General features: G+C 42.2%; 1 protein-coding gene across 1 annotated transcript in view; it reads right to left on the bottom strand.

The window, feature by feature from the left end:
* The window catches only part of LOC145413478 (zwei Ig domain protein zig-8-like), a 66,194-nt gene that overhangs the window by 41,712 nt on the left and 838 nt on the right, over positions 1-23,644 (bottom strand). The window contains exons 2-4 of the mRNA XM_080283174.1: positions 23,015-23,154; positions 8,204-8,414; positions 7,368-7,502 (exon numbers count right to left, since the gene is read on the bottom strand). Of these exons, the coding sequence (XP_080139300.1) occupies positions 7,368-7,502; positions 8,204-8,414; positions 23,015-23,154 (486 nt within the window). The remainder of the gene's footprint in view (positions 1-7,367; positions 7,503-8,203; positions 8,415-23,014; positions 23,155-23,644) is intronic.

Below are 23,644 nucleotides of genomic sequence, written 5' to 3'. Positions count from 1 at the left end.
AGCCCCCTCTTTAACCCCCAGTGCTTACATGTAATTTGGAAGTAAGGAGTTTTGTTTGCTTGGTAAGAAAACTTTTCAGCGAATTTTCTTCTCATTGAGGACAACATGAAAGAGTATTACTGCTCATAATATCTTTTGGGTTTGAAACTTTTGATATAGTGTGGAGTTGAAGAGCGAAGAAAAAGTGAGACCAGAGAAATGAGATACGTTGAGAAATACGTGTGAAATATGTAAAGTTGCTGTCAGTGTTTTATTTTTATGTTTAAGGCTTCGATATATGACACGAGATTCCAGTCCTTTCAGTCGGTGGCAGGAGAAGAGGGGAAGGTAGACAGAAAACTAGATTAAAGGGCAATTTAGTTATTTTTTTCAGTCCAATGACATATATTATATTATATTTTTGCTACTTCCAGACGATTTTATATTATCTTTGGAGAAAGAGAGATGGAACTGGAGGAGTAAGCTATAGCCTTCCTTAACCCCGTTACTAATAGAGATTTTTCTTAATTTGAATAAAACCACATGACGATAGTAAGAATTAAGTGGAAAAAAGTCAGAAACGAGAGAGAGAGAGAGAGAGAGAGAGAGAGAGAGAGAGAGAGAGAGAGAGAGAGAGGTAAAGTACGGTGATGGTGTGTTGTGGGAAGAGGAATCGTTGCTGGGTAGAGATAGAAGTGCGTGGAGGTCGCTTTGTCGAGGCCACTCCTCACAGGATACGGTGTCAGGCAAGAGTTGAACAAAAAATAGATAGGTAGATAGATAGAGGTACATACATATATAATTGGACAGATAGGTAAATATAAAAGATAAGTAGATAGGCACAGGCAGATAGACATACGTGGATTAATTAGTAGATAATTACGTAGAAAGAACGACAAGTAAATGGATAAATAAACACACGTAAAAAAGACAGTTAAAAGCGAGAGAATAGAGTGGCCAGTGATATGCAGTCTGTAACATCCCTTCCCTCTCCATTCAGGCTCTGGAAATTTTGGGTCTCTATCCCGCAGGCTAAGCTATCCACAGTAAGTCTCGTCATTACACCTGTGAATAAAAGGTATTTCATAGAGTGTCAGGTTAATGAGAACTTGAGCACATCATATTTATTTGTTTTCTCGGTAAATTCACTCACTCTCTCTCTCTCTCTCTCTCTCATATTTATTCTTACCCCCTTGTGCTTGCCATCGTTTTATCTTTCACCCACATGCGCTCAGTTATTACTCTCCCTTCTCCCTCTCTCTCTCTCCCTCCCCTCAGGCATGTCTTCCTCTCCTCCCTCCCTCCCTCCGGTATCTCTTCCATTTCTCCCTCCCTCCCTCCCTCCTTCCTCTATCTCTCCCTCTCCTCCCTCTCTGCCTGCCTCCCACTCGTGACGACAAAGCGGAATTTACGAGAGATATAAACCCACACTACTGAACACACTATTTAAAGCACGGACCGGGGGAGACGAAGGGAGGAGAGGAAGAGGGGAGAAGGGAGCAAAGAAGGGAAAGGGAGAGAGAGTAGGGAAGGGGAGGGAGAGAAAGGAAGGGGAGGGAGAGAAGGGAAGGAAGGGAAGAAGAAGGAGAGAAGGGAGGAAAGAAGGGATAGGGAGGGAGAGAAGGGAGGAAAGAAGGGAAGGGGAGAGAGAGAAAGGTGGAAAGAAGGGAAGAGGAGGGAGGCAAAGGATGGTGGACGGAAAGGGAAGGAAATGGAGAGGGAAGGGAAAGGAAGAGAATGGAAGAAAGGAAGACGGGAGGTATTGAGTGAGAAAAGAGGAGGTATGGAAGGGAATAGGAAAGAAAAGGGACGGAGGATGGAAGAGAGAGAGAGAGAGAGAGAGAGAGAGAGAGAGAGAGAGATTGCTGTGAGGAGGGCAGGTCACCCCCTAGGTTTATATCACTGGACTGTTTGCAGCAATAACGGGGGCCATTTCACCGTTGTTTATTGAGGTGTCCCGTATAGAATAAACAACATAAACAACATCACCTTCCCTCTCACCCTCAATATTGTCTTGGCAGGATTTTTCACTCCTTTGAATTTATTGCCGTCGCTAAGTTTCACCGAGAGATTCATTATTTTACGCCTTGGATGCAGTGCCGACTTGTGCTGCTTAGATGGCGGAACTTAATTCTCACTGTTGTCTCTCGCTAATTTTTCGATTCTTTCACTACCGTATATTTTTATCGCTTAATTTTACCAAGAGATTCATAATTTATACCTTCGATACGACTGACGGATTTTGTTCTTGATTTTCGTTACCTTAAGATTAATATACTCTTCATGAGTTTCCCTCTTGTCCTCAGTATTGTCTTTTGCTAATATTCGTTTCTTTCTCGTGGATGAGATTGAAAGTGTTCGGAGAAATACTTCTGAGATGGTTTGGCCATGTGGAGAGGATGGAGATTAAGACTGACTAGAAGTGTGTATGAGTGTGAGGCGGAGGAGGACAGGGGGGTGAAACAAAGGATGAGAAGGAGGGATGGAGTGGAGAGGTGTACGAGAGAAAGGGATGTGTCAGTTGGAGGGAGGGCAGCCAAATGGCAGAGGACAATGCGACGAGAAGGCGATTTGTTTGTGGCCACCCTTTACGGAATGAAGACGTCAGGCAGTAGACAGATAGATAACTACACTCATCACTAAATTTCCTTTTTTTTTTTTTTTTTTTTATTTACCCTCTTAGTGAGATGACCTACCACTCTGAAAAAATTTTAACTGATGAAAGAAAGACTGAAATTGAAAGAGGCGTTATCGTACTGTAGGGAAATTGTGTGGACCCCTGCCGTCCCATATATATACGATCACTAAATTTCAGAGGCAGCCGTTCTTACGGGAAAGTGATATTATTTTACAGGGGCAGTTATGATTATCGTTTTGTCTTTTCAGGAATAATGTAATCGTCTAGTCAGTCACCTTAGAGAGAGAGAGAGAGAGAGAGAGAGAGAGAGAGAGAGAGAGAGAGAGAGAGAGAGAGAGAGAGAGAGAGAGAGAGAGAGAGAGAGAGAGAGAGACGCGCCATGATACCAAAGGACGATAATTCAGACTGATTTTAAGACCTCTTCAAACCAATATACGATCACTAAATTTCACTTTGTAATTTAAGTTTAACCTCTTCAACTCGACAGTCTCTAGGTAAATGAAGCCATTCGGTCGGATAACTTGTTTAATTGATTTGTTCTTGTTACATCCAGACTCTCTCTCTCAACTCTCTCTCTCTCTCTCTCTCTCTCTCTCTCTCTCTCTCTCAAACCTTGGAGAGACTTAATGTAGTAAAGGTGTAATCGAAGGCTATATCTAACAATTGTAGTTCATAAAGTCTCTCTAGAGCTAAAATAATTTGAACATAAGAATAAAGAGAGAGAGAGAGAGAGAGAGAGAGAGAGAGAGAGAGAGAGAGAGAGAGAGAGAGAGAGATGGGGGAAGAAGGAAATTGCCTGGTTGGTATCTGGAATATAATTAATGACAATCGTACTAAAGGGGTAAAGGAAAATTCGTTTTAACACTGATCAGCTCTGAAGGTCTCTCGTAAGTGCGATGAAATGGTCTGGCCGTAAAATGAAACTGACGATAAAATGGCCCAGTCATAGAAATATCTCCTAAGCTGAATAAAACTGACTCTAAGTAGAAAGGAAAAATGAAAAGACGTGACCGTATTGAATGGGTTGATTTCTTCGTCATGTCAGCACTCCTCCATTCTTAAGAGAGTGACTTTGAGGTGAGATGGCCTTATAAAGTAAATGGGGAATGAGAGACTGACTGGGAGAGTATGAGAGTTGAGGAACTGGGAGTGGATGGAGAGGAAGAGGAACATGATATGAGGCAGGATGTTGTGGGTAGGAGAGATGGTTGGAAGAAAAAAAAGGGAGATCACGATAATATGGCAGGAAAAGGTGAGAGAGTATTGGGGGAAGGGTGGTGTGTAGTGGAAGGAGGGGTGGGTGAAATAGGAAGAGGTAGACCAAGAAAATATGGAGGATGGAGGGAAGACGTGGGAGGGCATAATATTTATAAGGAAGGATGGTGATCAGTAGAAGGAGTGGTGGTTGGAAGAAGGAAAGGTAGACAGAAAAGTAGAGGGACGAAGTTTCTCACGTGAGCAGTGGAAGGAGAAGTGGCTGGGAGAAGGAGAGGTAGACCGAGAACACTGTAGAGGGTCGAGGTTTCTCACTGAAATATGTTAATACTCCATGTGTAATGGAGGAAAACAATATTCCCCAAATCTTTCCAGTGAGTTATGGAAGGAGCGAGAGTAAAGGCTTCAGAATGTCTCGTCTTCTGACTTAACTACTTCAGTATGGCAGCATCTTCATTTCGTTTTATTCTTATTATCACTAGACGATTTTATAATTCAGCTGAGGTGGAATCCCTTTTAGCGACGGGTAAACAATAATGAAGCCAAGAAGATCCTGTAAGTCGATGGAGGGTTTAAACGTATGTGGACATAAACCAAAACGATTATAAAAGTAAGATAAGCTAATTGTTATGCGAAAGAAACCCGATGTAACGGATGCTAATGGAAGGCAGATGAAGGAGAAGGGAGATGAGAGCTTGCATGATTTAAGAGGCAAGGAGTTTGAGATGAGCGCAGGAGTGGCAGTGAATCATACCAGCGCTAATGACTGGGTGGAGACGTATGGAGCGACTGGGGAGATATTGCCGTTGAGAGTGTGGGCGTCAATCATCGGCTGCCAATGATTAGTTCGAGGATAGTCTGTTAGGCAAGACTGAAATGATAGAGTGTTGAATTATGGCTCATTCCACTGAGTACTCTGATAATAGCTTCTACCTCTGTGTTAATATTTTCTTCCTTCTGTACCTTGACTAACCCGCCAGTAAGGAAGAAACAGAATTAGGATGATGCTGAAGAAATAAAAGAAATATTTGGAGGAAAAGTTAATGCAAAAAGTTAAGTGGACTTCCGAAAGAAGAGTGTATACAGTGGCGTCGAGAATGAGTGAGAAGCAGGAGACTTAGATAAATAATGAGGAACTTAGAAAGGTGAGAGAAGCTTGTTAAAAAATCAAGGACTGACGTAAAAAAACAAAGGAGGCTGTTCTTCAAAATGCAAAGGAGATGGAAAGTGTGGAAAGAGTGTGTGGTGGGAAGGGAGGAAGTGTAGTGAGGAGTGAAATGAGAAGGGTTAGGTGCTGGTGAAAGAAGGAAAATAGCTCTGACTTTGCGAAATACTCGAGGAAGGAAAGTGGCTGAGGCTGGAGAGAAAATAAGTGAAATTAAGAAGAAGGCATGGGAATTTTAAGTAGATATCTAGTAAAAGTTGGAGTGAGAGAATGCAAAGAAATTTCTGGGAGGATAGGAAAATGTTTTTGAGGGACGGATATACTGTAAGGAGAACGAGAAGGCAAATGGAGGGAGGCATATTAATTGCATTTAGTGATGAAGTTTATAGAAGACTGCGGTGTACGGAAGGAGATATCCAGTGAAATTCTCTCTTAACTGATTTCGGTTCATATATACTGTATATCATTATTAAAATCTATTATTGTCACGAACTGGCGTCATTCTCAGTTTAGCATTACCTTCCCATCAATGACTTTCCCTCCTCTCTCATTTGTTCTCACCGTCCGCGCCTTTCTTCCCTCTCTCTCACGCTACAGAATACTGAGAAGGGGAAGAGGAAAGGTGGGAGGCAAAAATCGTGTGTAGAAAATGAATGTACTTAGAAGAGTCAAGCGAATCTCGACGGGGCAGAAACGAGATAGAGATGCTGATTGATGGATAGAGATAGAGGGGGTCGTAGATATTGATAATGCCCGTAATTGACTCTGTTTGACGGGTTTATGAGGGTAGATTGGTAGTTTATCATCCCATAATGAGAAAGTGGTACAATGATGGGTTATATATGAGGACGTGCTAGGAAATTACTCTGCCTTATGAAGTGATTGAAGTGATTGGTTAGGAAGGAGGGGAAGAGAGAGACGGGCGGTGGGACAAGAGCGAGGAAAACATATAACAAAATGGAGAAAGCAGATGAAGGGATGGTTGGAAGATGTAGGGGGGACTAGTTAGAGGAGTAGACGAGAGGTTACCGTGTGTGAGAAAACGACTGGAAGATATGAAAGAATAGGGCGTTTGGAGGAAGTAAAGAGAGACAAAGAGCGAGGTGGAGAGACAAGATGAGGAATGTAGATGATTGGGGTGGTTGGAAGAAGGAAAACATCATGAACGAGATGGAAGAAAAAGTGAAAGAGTGTATGTGAGTGGGGTGGATGGGAGAAGAGGAGAGCCAGACCAAGAATGAGGTGGAGGGACACGGCTGGGGAGTATATAAGGGAGGGTGGTGGTGTGTTATCGTGGAATTTGACTAATGGGGGACAGCAAATTAGGGTGCTTAGAAAGTGTAGATAAAGTCGTGGAAATAACAGGTAAGGGAAATATAATGACTGGTAGTATGCTGTGGGAGAAAAGGTCTATGCTGAATAAGGACAAATACTGAAGGATGTAAAGCGTGAACAGAGATAAACATAAAAAATAGACTGATTGATAGATGGACAGTCAGTTAGATAGATAGATAGATAAGCAAACTTGAAGAGAACTTGGCACTGGCCATTTGGTTGCTTAGGGAGTTGGAGTGTTGTGGGAGGAGTGTTGGCAGATGTGGCTGACTGAATGGCAAGAGGAATGGTTGGATGGACAGATAGATCAAAGGATAGATGGATAAATAGATGAATGGATGGATAGATGTATGGAGGATGAAGAAATTGACATACATAGACGTCCAGAGTATAGGGCAAACAAAAAGACAAAGACAGTAAAGGACAGACAGAAAGACAGAAAGACAAACACGAAGACCTTGACTCACATGGTTATCTAGAAAAAAAAAAAGATGAAAGTTAACATACCATGGTTAGTTGGAATAGATTTGGATGGACAGATAGAAGGAGGAAAAGATTCGCTGAGGGACAGACAAAGGGACGGATGGGAAGACAGACACATATATAAAACTCCGCTACTTGGTTACTTAGGAAGGACGGTGTGTTGCAGAAGAAATGTCATAACTGTGGATCTATGGATGGTTGGACTGAATGAGGATATATAAACAGGCAGACAGAGATGATTAAATAGGCAGAACTTTACGTAATTGCTTGTTTTGAAAGGACAGTGTATTGTGGAAGGAAGATATGACTGAACTGGATGTATGGTTGGATGGGAGTGAAAACGTAAACCAACGGATAAACGGATGGGAAGACACTTGTAAACAGACAGACACACATATAGATTGACTGATAGATAACATATATTACTGCCCGGGAAGGAAGTGGTAGGGACGAATATTGAGGGTTGGCCGAGGAACAGATGCTTAGACAGATAGGCAAAGACAACCATACAGACACTGACAGGTATATAGCTAGATAGACAAGCTAACTTACTTGGTTGTCTAGGCAGGACGTGATACCAGGTAACAGGTGCTCCTCGTATGGCTCCCTTGACTACGCAGGTAATGTTGATGTCACTGCCGGCCTTCATAAAGATCTCCCTCGTCCCCGTGATAGACGCTATTGGCACTGTGGGAGAGTGAAGGTGTCAGTCTTGCAAGGCGCTGGGGGAATGCAGGGCTTATTTTCTGAAGAGGTGGAAGCCTGTGTAGTGGGTTTTGAGATTTTGACAGACAGACAGACAGATTTTTTTGCCCATGAGAATTGAAGAGAGAGAGAGAGAGAGAGAGAGAGAGAGAGAGAGAGAGAGAGAGAGAGAGAGAATTATAGGTTTCTGTAGAGTTCGAGGGAATATTTAGCTTTCACACTTTTTTTTTTTTTAGTTGGAAGAATACACGATGCCTTGATGTTCTCAGGTGTAGCCTACACCAACAGACCACCTTTAACTCGAACCTTTCGAAGATCTTTTGTACGGTGAATCTCTGAATATCATTTTTAACATTTGCCATCTTAGGTGAAGGATCCATTTACCCATCACTATTAATTCATCCATGTAACTAGCAGTGGAGACAAACCATCTATTAATTTAAAGTTGAACCTATTAAAGATACTCATATAAATATTTCTTTTTACTTAGAATCTTTTATCAGCTTGAATCAACCGCCCCTGAACTCAACCACTTACCCACCACCTTTAACTTGAACCTCACGATGCTCTTCATTAAACTAACCTTTTGAAGTGCATTTTTAAATCGAACGAACCATCCGTGAACCTGAACCACTTACCAGCCACCTTTAACTTGAACCTCCAGCCATCCTTGAACCACTTACCAACCACCTTTAACTTGAACCTCCTGAAGATCTTTGGCTGCGTGGACACCTGACACTCGTACAGGCCTGAGTCTGCCACGGTGGGCCTATCGATCTGCAGGGACCAGAAGGGCGACCCGGGGAGGTGGAGGGCACGGAACCGCTTGTCCGTTGTGTACGTGAAGTTGCTCGTGGTTAGTACGTGTAGGTCCTTTTTTCGGATCCAAGACACCTGGGGAGAAAAAGAAGAGCAATGGCTTAGCATATGAAGTTTTTATTTTTTCTAAGCATTTTTCGGCGTTGGGACTTTTTTTTTTCTTTTCTTTCTTTTTATTGTATATATTAGGACGATTTTGAGGTCCGTCTTTTTGATCGACGACACCTGGATGGACTGAAGAGAAGCGATTTAAGTACAGTACAGGACGGTTTTTATTTTCGGCTCCGCTCACCACGAGAACCTTTCTTTTTATCATATTCTTGCTGTGTTCTGACGAATTTATTCAGTTTAAGAGAGATATCTTGCTTTGAAAAGGATGAAAGCGAACGTCAGTAACTCCTCTGTTCGGTGACATTATTTGTATTGTACTCTTTCCACTTAAAGACGATTTTATTTAGCATAAGGGATACATCTTCCTGTAGGGTTTACTATGCAACAAAGAAGAAACCACGGATCTGCAAAGGCTGTCGCTTAAAAAAAAAAAAAAAAGGATTATGTCGCATGTAGACGGATGTGTCAAAAAATATTAGTTGCACATTTCATCTTTTGAGTTAGTGATGGAGAGGGTAAGTTTTAGGGCACTTCTCTCCGCCCTCTGCTACTCCTTTCAAGTGGCTTTTGGCAATCCATCGTACTTAAAAGCTCTCAGACACTTCCACAAGTTTTTCCCACCTAACTTTCAAGCAGTCTCTCCCACCTAACCATTACTCAACTACTTCGAGCAATGCGTCTCAACTATCTCACAGTCTCACCCCGTTGACTGGCATTCAGCATTCCCTGCAATCCAGCTCACTTATTGCTCAATTATTCCCACCTTGATATATACCAGTCTCTCCAAAGTTACTGTCTCATGCACTTACGTCAATCTATCCTGTCCTCTAACAATCATCCCACCACTTTCACCAATCCATACTGTTACCTTACACCCACTCAGTCTCTTTCACTAATCCTTCGTACTTAAATATTAGCAATTCTCTCCTACTTAACTACTATTTAGACCCCTTCATGAACCCATCCAATCTGACTACCACCACCATACTCGTCAACCTAACCTGGCCATGACTCCACTAGTATATACCATATGCTATGTATCACTTAATTGCTTCCTCCCTTCCCCCATTCTCCCCTCACCCTCCACACTCCCCTTTAACACACCCCTCCCTCTTCATCCTACTCAGTCATGTCTGCTATAGTTTACTCCCCTCCCCATCACCGCCATCACTACCTCCCACTAATGATATCATTCAGCTCGCCCCCTCTCGTCTGTCCTCACTTTCGCCCATCCCAACCTCCTAGTATCACTTCTCCATTATCCCATCCCCTGCACTTCATCCTTCTATCTCTCCTGCTGCTCCCAATCCCCTTTCGTCCCCATATTTTCCCTTCTCTCTCATCACCTGCTCTCACCTCTCCCACCCTCCCTCATCTCCCTCTCTCTCCCTCTCTTCCCCCAAATTCACCTCCACCTCTTTTCCCATCATATCCCCATTACCCACCCCACTCACTCCCTCACCTCACCCCTACTGCATGTGCCTGACCTGAAATATTCATGTATTCGAATATTCTCTGATGATTCCACTGCCCCGACCCGACCTGAGCGCGAATATCGGTGAGGAGTCAGGAACGAGGCTCATATTTATTTATATTTTTATTTTTTACTTTGCGTCCTGAACTAAGATATGTGAGGATCTGTAATTATGCATGTTTCTTATGGTTTGTAATTTTGTCTAACCTCTCTCTCTCTCTCTCTCTCTCTCTCTCTCTCTCTCTCTCTCTCTCTCTCAGTACGTCTTGATTTTGGCATCCTTTTGCTTGACCGTCTTTGGAAATACAGCCTTCGTCAACGTGCGACTTCATGCAGTAAAAAAGAAGGTTATTAGTGTTATTTTTTATGGCTTATTGATTATTAGTTGTTTGTAAGGCATTTTCAACTTCTGTCTAAATATTTGGGAAGCCGAACACATCTAAAAAAAGAAATCCATTGAGTTTCTTTCTTGACTCTATTGCTTCTCCTCAATTTTCTTCTTTGCTTCTTATACATCTTCAGGTAAATGTGTTGAGACTTCATGATCATTAATAATATTTTAGGTATATTTTTGTGTGTCCATTAATTTTAGCTGCTCATCCTTAATCCTTTTCCTTATATTATTCATTCCTTGATCATATTCCATCCTCCTTGATTTTCTGCCCCGAATTCTCTTCAAACTCAGGCATTTATTTTTGAGAACCAGACTTTCATCAGTGTTTTTGATGGTTCTTTAATTACCTTCTCACTCCATTAGTCTTCCCCCATCTTGATTACCTCTTTCCTCCTGCACCTTCTTCCTTTCTTTCTTGGCATCCTTAGTTGAATTGTTAGGAAAATTTGGCATCCTATACAAATTTTCTAATGTTAGTTCATGGATTTTTAAATGCTCATTCGGCATCCTCATCTTTAAAAGGAAATCGCTAATCCCTTTCTTCTCTCGAGCAGTTTCTTTCTTGATTTTCTGCTTCCAATTCTCTTCAGGTTTAGTAAATCACTTTTGAAAATCAGACCTTGTTTTATCTGTGTTTCTAATGGTTCCTCAGTTAACTCCTCAGTCCATTAGTCTTGCCTTTCCTGACCACCTACCATCCATGTCCTGCATTTTAGATGTTCTTATTTCCAGTTAAATAATGATAAAATCTGGAATCACACATACATTTTTTTAGTGTTTTGTTGGTGCATGGATTTTTGCCTGCCAATTTGGTATCTTCACCCCAAAGGAATTTGCCCATCTTTGTAGTTCATTGAGCTCTTTCCCACCCCCTGATCTTCTGCTTCATTTTCCTTGCGTTTCCAGTCAATTATTTTGAGGATCTGACCATGTTTTGTTATGGTGATTGTGATGATTCTGTAATTCCCATCTTTTCTTGTACCTTTTCAATTTATTAATCTTTATTCCGGTAGTAGTCTGGATAAAATATTTAAGGCATTGGTGATTATTTCATGAATGGATTTAACACAGTCTCCATTTCAAACACTTTGCCATAACTACTACTGCTACTACTACTACTACTACTACTAGTAATAATAATAATTAATAATAGTAAAAATAAAAGTCTGGTCTTTATTTCTTTATGTGGTGAGTGTAGCCTATACACTGTATATACACTGTATATGGCTAGTGAGGGAGTGATCGCCCTCTACCTACACAGATCAAAAGCCCTCGGGAGCAGGGGGGTGGTTGCTTTCTCAGGCAGAGGAACTCCTTGAGAGTGAAATGGCTGGGAAGCATGCCGGCACGTGACTGGCTACAGCATAGCTGGGTCTTTCGGGTGTGGGCAATCAGGCAAGTTAGCTGCCTACTGCGACTGCAACACAATGGCGAGGTGTTCAGGAAGTTAGCCAAAGAAACCTTGATGGACTCTGAAAGAACAATAATGGCCTCCAGTCCCGTGCAGCCCTTAAATGGGCAGGGGGTGCTAAGAATCTCACGGTTGCCTCAGTTACAATCTAATTCCTTTGTCAATGCAAAAAATACAATTAAAATTGGTAACTGGAATGTGAGAACGCTAAATCATGACGGTAAAATCGATGAGTTAGTGAAGGTTTTTCAAAATTACGGACTTGATATTTGTGCTCTGACAGAAACTAGATTAACTGGAGTCGATAAGTTGGATTTGGAGGATGGTATACGTTTATTGATATCTGGCCGACAGGACGGAATGCATTATCAGGGAGTAGGATTGTTGGTGGGTTGTAAAGCAAATAAGGCTTTATGTGAGTGGGATCCTATAGATGAGCGATTGCTATACGCACGGTTTAAATCAAATCATGGCAACATCAGTCTGTTTGTGTGTTATGCACCTACTAATGATGCACTCGATGAAAGGAAAGACACATTTTATGAAAAGTTGCAAGAAGGAGTAGGAAGGGTACCTAGACATGATGTTTTGATCTGCGTTGGAGACTTTAATGCAGTAATGGGCTGTTCAAATGAGGGATTTGAGGCATGTATGGGTAAGATGGGAGTTGGTAGTAGGATGAGTGAAAACGGAGTGAGGTTTAGAAGCTTCTGTCTAGCAAATGACTTAGTCATCGGGGGCACACTCTTTCAGCATTGCAATATACACAAGACAACTTGGGTGTCGCCGTGTGGAAAATATAAAAATCAGATTGATCACATCGCTATCAGTAGGAGGCATAGAAGTTCTCTGCTAGATGTTCATGTTAAACGGGGAGCGGATATTGGTAGTGACCATCAACTCAGCATTGCAAAAATAAGGTTTAAACTTAAAAATCAGAAGAAGGAAAAATCTGGTGTTGGTAGATACGATATTGTTAAGCTTAGAAGAGAAGGAGAAGAAAAGGAGGAATTCAGATTAGAATGCAGAAATAGGTTTTTGGTGTTGGAAACGTTGGAAGAGGGGGAGAGAAGTGTAGATGAGATGTGGGAGGATGTGAACAAAGTTTTGCATGAGACTGCTGAATGTACGATTGGATGGAGACATAGATTCAGGAGAAAGAAATGGATATCAGAGGAAACGTGGGATATGATAAAAAAGAGAGGTGAGGCTAAATTGAGGAGTGAGATACAATGCGTTGATGAACGAGAGATTGAATTAGCAAGAGCTGCGTACTGGAGTTTGAATTCAGAAGTAAGAAGGTTAGCTAGGAGAGATAAAAGAAGATGTGTGGATGAAAAGGTTGCAGAGACTGAAATCCTAATAAACAAAAATGATGGACAGAGTCAAAGAATAGCATATGAATCGATTAGAGAACTGAGTGGTAATGCAGGTAAACGCAAGGAAATACCAATTAGAGACAGGGAAGGAAATTTATTGACCAAAGATGGAGATATTAAAAATAGATGGAAAGAGCATTTTGAGACAGTTCTTATTAGACCAATACCACCAGAAGAGGATATACCGTCTGCTCAGGAAGATTTAAATATAGAAACAGGAGAGTTGAGGCTTGCAGAAGTGGAGAAAGCAGTAAAACAGTTAAAGAATAATAAGGCACCAGGGGAGGATGGTTTATTTCCGGAAATGTTTAAAGTGGAGGGGGATAGATTAATAATGATCTTGACCAAGCTATTCAATAAGATATGGGTGACGGGGTTACTACCATCAGTTTAGAAGAATGGTGTAATTGTTAAAGTTCCGAAGAAAGGAGACCTGAGTGAATGTGGTAATTGGAGGGGAATCTCTTTGTCACCGATAGCTTTGAAAGTTTTCAGTAGAGTGTTGTTAAATAGGTTGGAGCCGGTGGTTGAGGGTATTCTGAGGGATGAACAGGCTGGTTTTAGAAAGGGACGTGGTTGCAATGATCAGATCTTTATAGTTAGGCATTTGATGCAGCAAGTTAATGAAATGAGAGTACCGTTAAGTCTTTGTTTTGTTGATTTTGAAAAGGCTTTTGATAGTGTTTCGAGAGAGTCTATGGGGAAGATCATGAGACATTATGGAATACCAGAGGAGTTTGTGAGGGTCATTATGAACATGCATGAGGACACATTTTGTAAAGTGATGGTTGATGGTTGTCTGAGTGATTCGTTTGAAGTCAAGTCCGGAGTAATTCAAGGTGGTGTTCTATCGCCTTTACTATTTATATTGGTCATTGATTACATTATGAAACGTGTTGGAACAGAAACCGGTGCAGGTATACTTTGGGGAGAGAACAGGAAACTTTTGGATTTAGATTATGCAGATGATATAGTTTTGATTTGTGATGGGCCAGAAGAGATGCAGAGAGTGTTGGACTGTTTGGTGAGTGAAGGTCGCAAGGTGGGTTTGGTTATTAATTGTGGAAAAACTGAAATAATCAATATCAATATGGAAAATGCGCAGGAATGTGTAATTGGAGGTATGGTTGTAAAGCAAGTTGATAGGTTTAAATATTTAGGTACTTATTTAGCCAAGGATGGTTCTTTGAACTTTGAATTCGAGGAAAGGTTAAAGAAGGCTAATCAGGCAATGGGAATGCTTAAAAATATTTGGAATAATAACAATTTCTCTGTGCATACAAAAATCAAACTTTATAAGGTAATGGTTAGGAGTATCTTAATTTATGGACACGAGTCTTGGTACAGCACAGTGACTATGGAAAATAAATTCTTGGTGTTTGAAAATAAAGCACTTAGAAGAATATTAGGAGTTAAGTGGTGGGAAAGGATACCAAATAGTAGAATTAGAGAAATAACGGGAGTCAGCCGATTGATGAATATGTTAGATTCTCACGATGGAAGTGGCTAGGACATGTGTATAGGAGACAGGGAATAGTACGAGGTACACCAGGGTGGGTGGCACCTGGTAGGAGAGGTAGAGGAAGGCCAAAAGAGACGTGGGAGAGGACAGTGAGACGGGAAGCTGGAGATGAGTGTTGGGGAGATCTTGAGGAGTTAGCACAAGATAGGATGTGGTGGTGTGAGTTCATCGAGGCCCTATGCATCCCCGAGGGTGCCACAGGAAATGATTGATTGATTATTCTTGGCCGCCTGTCTCGTCGGCCACTTTTCCTGTTTCCATGCATTCTCCATAAAATTTACCTGAGAGTCATCGATCATATCAAGATATTTGTACCTGCTCATCTGAAGTGCTTAGGCTGTAAATAAGAATCCAAGGAGTTCTGTTTATCTTTAGCAACCTCTCTTTAATTTCCTTGCTTCCTCAGTATAATTTTTTTGGACGTTTGAGGTGTTAAAGATATCTTGAGATTATTATTGCATTTTATTTATTTGTACTTTAAGCTTCCCATCCACTTTCTCAATCCATTAATCTTTCCCATACTTAGCCACCTCTCTCCTTGACCTTCCTCACGTCTCTCAGCATCCTGAGTTAAAATATTGTGAAAATCTGAAATTATATATAACTTTCTTGGTTCATGGACTTTAACTGCTCATTTGGCATCCTCATAGCACAAAGGAATCCTCTAATCCTTGAGCAGGGCCCTTCTCCTTTCCTATCTCCTTCCATTTCACTTCGGTCTCAGTAAATCGCCTTGAAGTCGTGTTTGGGATGATTCTTTTAATTTACAGTTTACCATCTAAATTATTCTCTCTCTCTCTCTCTCTCTCTCTCTCTCTCTCCTTTCAAAGCCATCGATCTCGCAGTCTATCCCTATAAATAACTAGCATCTTTTAGACTTCGCCTCCACAGCCCACACCATTTCTTTATTTTTACGCTTTTCCAAATTCCTTTTCGTTCCTTATCCTCTCACCGCGTCCGTGTTCTCTCTCTCTCTCTCACACACTCTCTCTCTCTTTCATGCAAAGTGTTAGCCGACTGAAGAGATATTGGTTGTGTGAGGGAGTGAGGGAGTTGTTTGAGAGTTTGATGGATGAGCGATGCCACAGAAGCAAAGTTGAAATTCAGGGCTGGAATGATGAGTAAATGGATGGCTAGTTCTGTGGGTACTAGGAGTATAGTTTCATTTGATGCTATATTTTCATTTTTGGGTCTTGCTTATCTCACGTATAATTTAAGTGAAGGACGAATAGTGATGGTGATGTTGGTGCTGGTGTTGGTGATAATGATGGTGATAATGGTGATAGTGATGAAAGAGATGGTAATTTTAACGATGATGGTAATAGTAACTGTAATTTTGATGATGTACTTAGTAATGTCGGTGATTTTGGGGAATGAATGAGAATGTAAGAGGAAATGTAAATGATGAAATGGTAACAAATTATGGTCTGAGTATAAATAAGATGAAAGGATTAAAAAAAAGTGGTGATGCGCATCAGAAAGAAGTGCGATGGAATTAGTATGTTATGATGCTTATCCCCGTGGGTGTGATGACATTTTTATCTTGTTCTTGTCAAGGCTAGGAAATTGTACGTAGCCCCGAAGAGAGGTCGAAATGGAGAAGTTCGAACATCGGTTTAATTGATCTCCATACTGCCACAGTACTGCCGCAGGCTAAGTAAAATGGCATTGTATTAGCGAGGGAATTTGGAATGGGAGGTAAGATATAGCCTTCATTAACCCATTCACTACTAAATGACTATCGTAACTTTAAAAAATCGACTGTATAAGGCAGGAAAAGATAGAAATAAAAATATGACCCCACGGTACGGGAAGTGTTGATTTATTACCCCTGTTGAGCTGACGGCATTGATTCCTATGATATACAGTGAGTGCTGAACCATGTCGTAGTCAGCTTCAGTGGATTTCATATAGGTTTATAGGTTAGGATAGTGATATATAGGTTATGAGGGCCATATACAGGTTATGACAGTGATACATTCGCATTTTATTGGCTGGTGGAGTTGAAGGATTGAGTCACAAGTAATATAGTGAGTTCGATGGATGTTTATGGATGTGACTTGTATATTTTATTAGCTGGGCGAGTGTTAGTATGGCTGGCAGGGTTGATAGATTTCCTACTTTTGTGATTTTCCTTCCCATTTCTGGTTCCCTTTCACATATGTATTTGTGGGAAGTAAGGTTTGGATGATGATGATGATGGTGATGATGATGATGATGATGGTGATGATGGTTTTGGAAGCATGAATTCACAGGGAACCAGTGTTCAGGAGTAGTGGAGGAAGGACTGGTCTGTGCTTTATAACGACTGTCGGACTGTCTTTCAGCTAACCAATTCAAGCCTGGTTCTGACTGATTTTGGGTGGCTGTCAGACTGACTTTCCATCGACTGATGTAGAGTGGCTATCAGACTGGCTACTGCACTCACTGATGTAGAGTGGCTATCAGACTGGCTACTGCACTCACTGATGTAGAGTGGCTATCAGACTGGCTGCTGCACTCACTGATTTAGAGTGGCTATCAGACTGGCTGCTGCACTCACTGATTTAGAGTGGCTATCAGACTGGCTGCTGCACTCACTGATTTAGAGTGGCTATCAGACTGGCTGCTGCACTCACTGATTTAGAGTGGCTATCAGACTGGCTGCTGCACTCACTGATTTAGAGTGGCTATCAGACTGGCTGCTGCACTCACTGACTTAGAGTGGCTGTCAGACTGGTTCTCTAGTATCAGTAAAGCGACAGTCTGACAGGCTTTCCGCTGACCGACTGCGTGGCTGAACACAGGGCTTGCGAGGGGAATGCGTGAAGGCCGATAATCAGACAATATAGCAGGGGGGAGAGGCAGGTTTGGGTGGCTTCTCCGTATGTGTGTGGGAGAGGTAGTGTAGGTTTGGGAGAGGAAATTGTGCAGATGTGGGAGTTGTGAGGCAGGTGTGAGAGAGATATGCTGTAGTTGTAGGAAGGATACAAGAGAGATGTTATATGTGTGGGATGTGTAGATATTGGAGAGGTATTTAGCAGTGGGAGATGTGGGATGGGTGTGGGATGGTGTGAGTGAGGAATGCTGTAAGTGTGGGATGCTGCAGATATGGGATGTCACAGATGTGGGATGCTGTGTGTGGGAGATGTGGGACAGGTGTGGGATATTGTGTGGGAGATGTGGGATTCTGTGGTTCTGGGTGATGTGGGTCAGGTGTTGATGCTGTGGGATGTTGTGGGTGTGGGGCAGGTTTGGGATGCTGTAGGAATGGGAGAGATAGGAGAGGAAGTGATATGTTGTGTGCATCATATATTTGGAAGAGAAAATGTTACAGATGTGGAAAAGTTGGGAGGGATGTGTTGCAGATGAGGAATGGCTGGAGCAGGTGTGTGATATTGCAGTCGTGGGATGCTGCAGGTGTGTTGGATGTGGTGCAGGTGTGGCGTGGGAGGGCTGAGCTGGGTCGCGGTGTGGCAAATTGAAAAGCATTCCCGTGTGAGGCCGGAATATCAGGATTTAGTGATCAAAATATATGACCGCCTTCAACCTGAAACTGTAGCAGGTTTATTTATTTTTCAATGCTCTGGTATTGAATGAGGCTCTGCATGACGCGCTTTTTTTATTCTGGCTGTTTTCTGATGATTTAATTCGTCATAGGTGAGACTTTTCGAACTGAAGGAGTTATCAGTTGCCTGTATTTATCACTTCAGTATGAGGGGTCTCTCTAGAGCTGAATAAAATCGTTTGGAGGTACCTAAATCGTCCATGTTGTGAAGCGGTTAAGTGAATAGGAAATTGAAACAAAATCCGCAAGCAATGATGATGAAAGAATTAAAGTTTCTCGCCGAGAAGGTTGAAGAAGAACTGTCCGCTTGCTCTAGTAGCGCTGTGTACAAGTTTCACAGCTGCTGCCACTTTAGGAGACATTATGAACTTCACAGCATTAGTAATACGATGTCCTTGAACATAAGAGCGCGCATTTCTCCTGCATGAAAAGTAATTATATGAATGCGGAATGAGTGATCAGAGGTTATCACGTCCGTTTGCCCGCCTGTGTGTGCCCTAGTATTGAAATACACTTGTGGCGAACTTTTTAGCGGGGGCAGTGAATACGCCGTGTCCTGTGTTAGCACGTTGGCAACCGTTCACTTGATTCTGATGACATTTACAGCCTCTGACACACAAAACACAGCCAACGCAACACTTTGACTCGCACTCTCACCAATTCTCACTACACATAGGCATTCTCAATTTGTACCTGGCCACCGTGGGGCAGGGTTATTCTGGCCGTCTTACTGTGCGTGTAGGCCAAGTTCCGCAATACATCTCGTATAGTCCCGTAGTAAAGGTGATACACTATATATACTATATATATATATATATATATATATATATATATATATATATATATATATATATATATATATATATATATATATATATATGTGTGTGTGTGTGTGTGTGTGTGTGTGTGTGTGTGTGTGTGATATGAGTCAATGGACGCGTGGCCCATTGGATTGGGCAGACTTGGGCTGTCTGCACATTGGTACTCCTCACCCTGCCCTAAGGTGGGTGTCTTTATAACATGTCGATAGGTTTTGCTGAATATCAGTAAAGTCTGTTTTAACGAAATTCATATAAGCGCAGTTCCATGCCCCAGCCGGGGATCGAACTCGCATCTATTCAGGACAATAAAGCACTACTCGGGCTGCTGGTAGTTAACTTAAATTCCTTTCTGACATAATCTCAGTATATATTGCAAAGTTTCGCCTCAGTCGTAGTGGCAAGTCGTGAGGACAGTTTTTGCCTGGTGTTAGATTCAATGAAGGCAGTTAGGCAGCTCAGTCAGTGGGGAACTTTGCCAATGCGTCTCCTGCTCCCTCCGCCACTTAGTAACTAACTTCGCCCTCTCTCCTCTCATGCCTCACTCTCTTGATAAAAAAAAAAAAAAAAAGATCTGGCTTAAAGTAGAAAGAGTCTTCTGGTTGGGTAGAGTTCTGGATGGGGAGAGCCGGCAGGAAATAGATTGGATGTTATGGATTCGTCTCGGTTCAGTAAAATAGCCTTCGTGTGTGAGTGTGTGTGTGTGTGTGTGTGTGTGTGTGTGTGTGTGTGTGTGTGTGTGTGTGTGTAAATGAAGGAGTTAGGCCTCTCATGATCACCTCTTGTATTTCATGTCAGCTAATGCCAGACAATTTTATTCAGCTGAGAGTGAGTCATAGGAGTCTGAGGGAGTTGATAGATTTCCACAGCTGAGCAGAATCGTTTGCATTTAATACTTAAGCGTGTCTGTGGAAAGGAAGCAAGGAAGTTAAGTGAGAGATTTCCCATGTGAGGTAGTTTTTAAATCGTGTGGCTACTATGATTTTCTTCACATGAAAACGGAAATTTATAATAACAAGGAGCCTCAGTATCAGTGAGGAGTTTATAGATATCTTTATAAATCCTCTGAATACTAGAATTTCTTTCCGTAGAAAAAAATCACCTGATGTTAGCTTCAATAGGATATAATTTTCAGTGTCAATGAGGTGCATGAGAGAAGGGAGTGTGAGTTAGTGGGGGGACAGACTGATGGCGGAGGACAGAGTGACATGGAGGCTCTTGTTTGTGGCCATCTCTTATGGGATTAGGACGTCTAGATATACTAATAGATAGATGGATAGATAGATAGAATCCCCAAATTTTCTCAGGTTACCAAAATCGTGTGATGTAAGCCAGAATAAAATGCCAAAGTGTCCATAGTGGCGAAGAAAAAATAATAATATATATCACCTTTTCAGTTACATGATTTCTCTGCCCCTGACAAAGTGGTCTTAGTTTTGTCCGGCATAAAATATTTAAGATGAGTATGAAGGGTAAGGCGGGGATGTAAGACAGATTACCTCCATCCATTACACGCCTTCCACATATTTTTATTACCACCCTTCACCCGTCCTTCACCTCTCATTCCTTCATTCCATCCTCCCTTCACCTGCTTCCTTTCTTCCATCGTCCGTTATCTCACTGTCGTTCTATCCTTCCATTCTTCCTTCATCTCCTCCATTCCTTCCTTTCCCTACTCTCTTTTCACATAGTTTTATTACCACTTTCTACCCAGCCTTCATCTCCCATTCCTTCATTCCATCCTTCCATCATCCACATGCTGTACTTCTTTTCGTCATTCATCCTTTATTTCTCTATCGCTCGTTCTTTCCATCCTTCCTTCATCTCCTCCCTCCATTCATTCATTCATTCATTTCTCCCGCATTTCTTCCTTCCCTTCCTTCTCCTCTCCTTTCATCGTTCCTTCCTTATTCCTTTCGTCATTCCTTCTTTTAATCCGTTCCTTTCTTTTGCCAGACCTGCTCTTTCTTCACTTCTCTCCTTCCCATTTTCTTCCGTCTCTTTCTCCATTCCCACTTACACTTTTTCCTTTCTTTTCTCCCCCTCCCCCCCTTTATTTTTTGCTCCTTCCTTGCCTTTCTCATTCCCTTCATTCGTCCTCCTTCCCTCATTTGTATTAATTTCCTCCTTCCTTCATCTTCGTGTGTCCTTTTCATCGCTCCTTGCGTCCTGTCATCTTTGCCTTCATTCTTTCCTGCCTCCTACGTTTCCGCTCCTTCCTTTCTTTCATTTTCCTCTCTCTTTCATTTCATTCTTCTTAAAAGCCCTCCTTCCGCTCTTCCCTTTCTCCTTCTTCACTTCCCTCCTTCAACTGCACGCCATCTCTCCCTCGTTAATCTAAGCCTCCTCCTTCCTTCCTTCTCTCCTACATTAATCTTACCTCCATCATCTGCACTCTTCTTCCTCCTCCTCCTCCTCCTCCTGCTCCGCCTCCTCACTTTCCTTCATTTGCGCTTATCTCCCCGTTTTTTCCTCCCTCCTTCTGCCCTTCTCTATCTCCTACGTTCTTACCCTTCCTCCCTCCATCATTTGCACTCCCTCCCTCATCTGCACGTCTTCTCTCTTGCCCTTCCTTCCTCCCGCCTTGCCTTCCTCCCTCCCTCCTTTTACTTCCTTCCTTCTTTCCTTCCTTCCTTCCTTCCTTCCTTCCTTCCTTCCTTCCTTCCCACCCTCCTTCACTTAATCCCCCAGCTTTTAGTTCTCCTCTTATTGTCCCAAGTTTTCTCCTTCCTTCTTTCCATCCATCCTTTCTTTTCCTTCATCTTCATTCTTTTCCTACTACCCTTCATAGCTCCTTCCCTCCCTTCCTTCTTCCATCCTTCTTTCCCTCCTGCCTTCTCTGTTTCTCTCCATCCTTCATATAATCCCCTCTCATCCTCTCTCCTTCATCTGCAGTCTTTCTCTTCAGCCCTCCCTCCCCACTCCTCCCTCCTTCTCCTCTCCTCCCTCCCTCCCCCTTCTCCCCCATCCCTCCCTCCCCTCCCTCTTTCTCTCCCTGCCTCCTTCACTTAATCCCTCTGCTTCCAATCCCCCACTCATCCTCTTTCCTACCCTTTTCATTTTTGCCTCTCATAAGTTAATTGATTCTCTTAACTCTCTGCGTGCTTCTCTCTCTCTCTCTCTCTCTCTCTCTGTTTATGGTTACTCATGTCCACGTAACTACATATCCAGATACCTGTGGATATATGTATGTATTCTCTGTCTAGACTTCTTATTAATATTCTGCTTCCTGCCCTCTCTCCTTCTGATCTGCTTATCTATTTCTTATATCTCCTCCTTCTTTCTCACTTGCTCCCTTCCATGCATCTATTATTTATTCATTTCCCCCTTATAAAATCTCTCTTTGTCTTCCTCTCCTCCGTCTGTCTCTCGTTTCCTTATTGCTTTTATTCTATTAGTCTGTCTGTGTTTTGTGTTCTGTTCTTTCTTACCTTCATTTTGTACTGTATGTCATGTTTTATTTTTCTTTCTGCTCTTTCTCTCTCACCAAAAAAAAAATAACTGGAGAGCAATAGAAAAGATAGACGGCTAGAAGTACAAGCTCCCCTTCAGAGAGAGAGAGAGAGAGAGAGAGAGAGAGTGAGTTACAAAGATACACGGTTGACACAAATCTTATGGTCCCTGCGAGGTGATCCAGCCTTAATGCTAGAAGAATGACTTTTATCCTTGTCACAGAGGGTTGAGAAAAGAATAGGTCAGCACAAGAGAGAGAGAGAGAGAGAGAGAGAGAGAGAGAGAGAGAGAGATAGAGATAGATAGATAGAGAGAGAGAGAGATAGAGAGAGAGAGAGAGAGAGAGAGGGAGATGCTTAGGTGTTTATTCCACCGTGCAGTATTTTTTTCATTTACAACAACTTGTAACTACATACTAAATAAACACGCCAGTTTGTGGACGCAATTCCTTTCACGAGCCTAGAGCAGAATAGAGCAGAGAAGAGTACAGTATATTAAAGCAGAGCAGGGCAGAGCAGTATAAATCAGAGCAGTGTTTGGTACACATATACACGCATCTGTCTCACCTTTCTGTCTCCTAGTAGCCTGACCCCACACGTCAAGTTGGCAGGTATACCCACGGGTGTACTGACCTCGCTGGCTGTGGGCAGGAAGTACGGGCAGGTGGAACAAGGTCCAGGGGGATCTAACGGCTCGTGGGCTGAACCTGGAGGGGAGAAAAAAAAAAGTTAAAATAGGATAAGAGAATTATGAGAATGAAAGATAATTATTTATAGATACTGTGAGAAAGAAGTTAGTCGAGTAGGTTAAAGGAACTGTGAGAAAGGAAGAACATAGTGTAACACACACACACACACACACACACACACACACACACACACACACACACACACACACACACACACACACACACACACACACACACACACACACACAGCAACCCAAACGCATCCAACCTCTCCAGTGCTAATGACTCGATTTCTTTTCTGTTGACACGCGCATCCATTCTTACCATGAGATCATTTTTGCCTCGCGAGCGTTACGATGACATCTGGCTTTGATCGCAAATGAGGATGGGGTAAAACTGAACCTGGTGTATGAATCCTCTCTCATTGTCTCTGTTTTGCCTGATGAGGTGGATTACTCTGCGCCTGACACACAAAGAGCCTCTCGTTGGTAAGCTGTTTGTCGTTGTT

The sequence above is a fragment of the Coenobita brevimanus genome, chromosome 96 (assembly GCF_032717465.1).
Source record: "Coenobita brevimanus isolate Jiangsu-jjx chromosome 96, ASM3271746v2, whole genome shotgun sequence".
NCBI classification, from domain to species: domain Eukaryota; kingdom Metazoa; phylum Arthropoda; class Malacostraca; order Decapoda; family Coenobitidae; genus Coenobita; species Coenobita brevimanus.
This window is presented reverse-complemented; position numbering and strand designations above follow the sequence as displayed.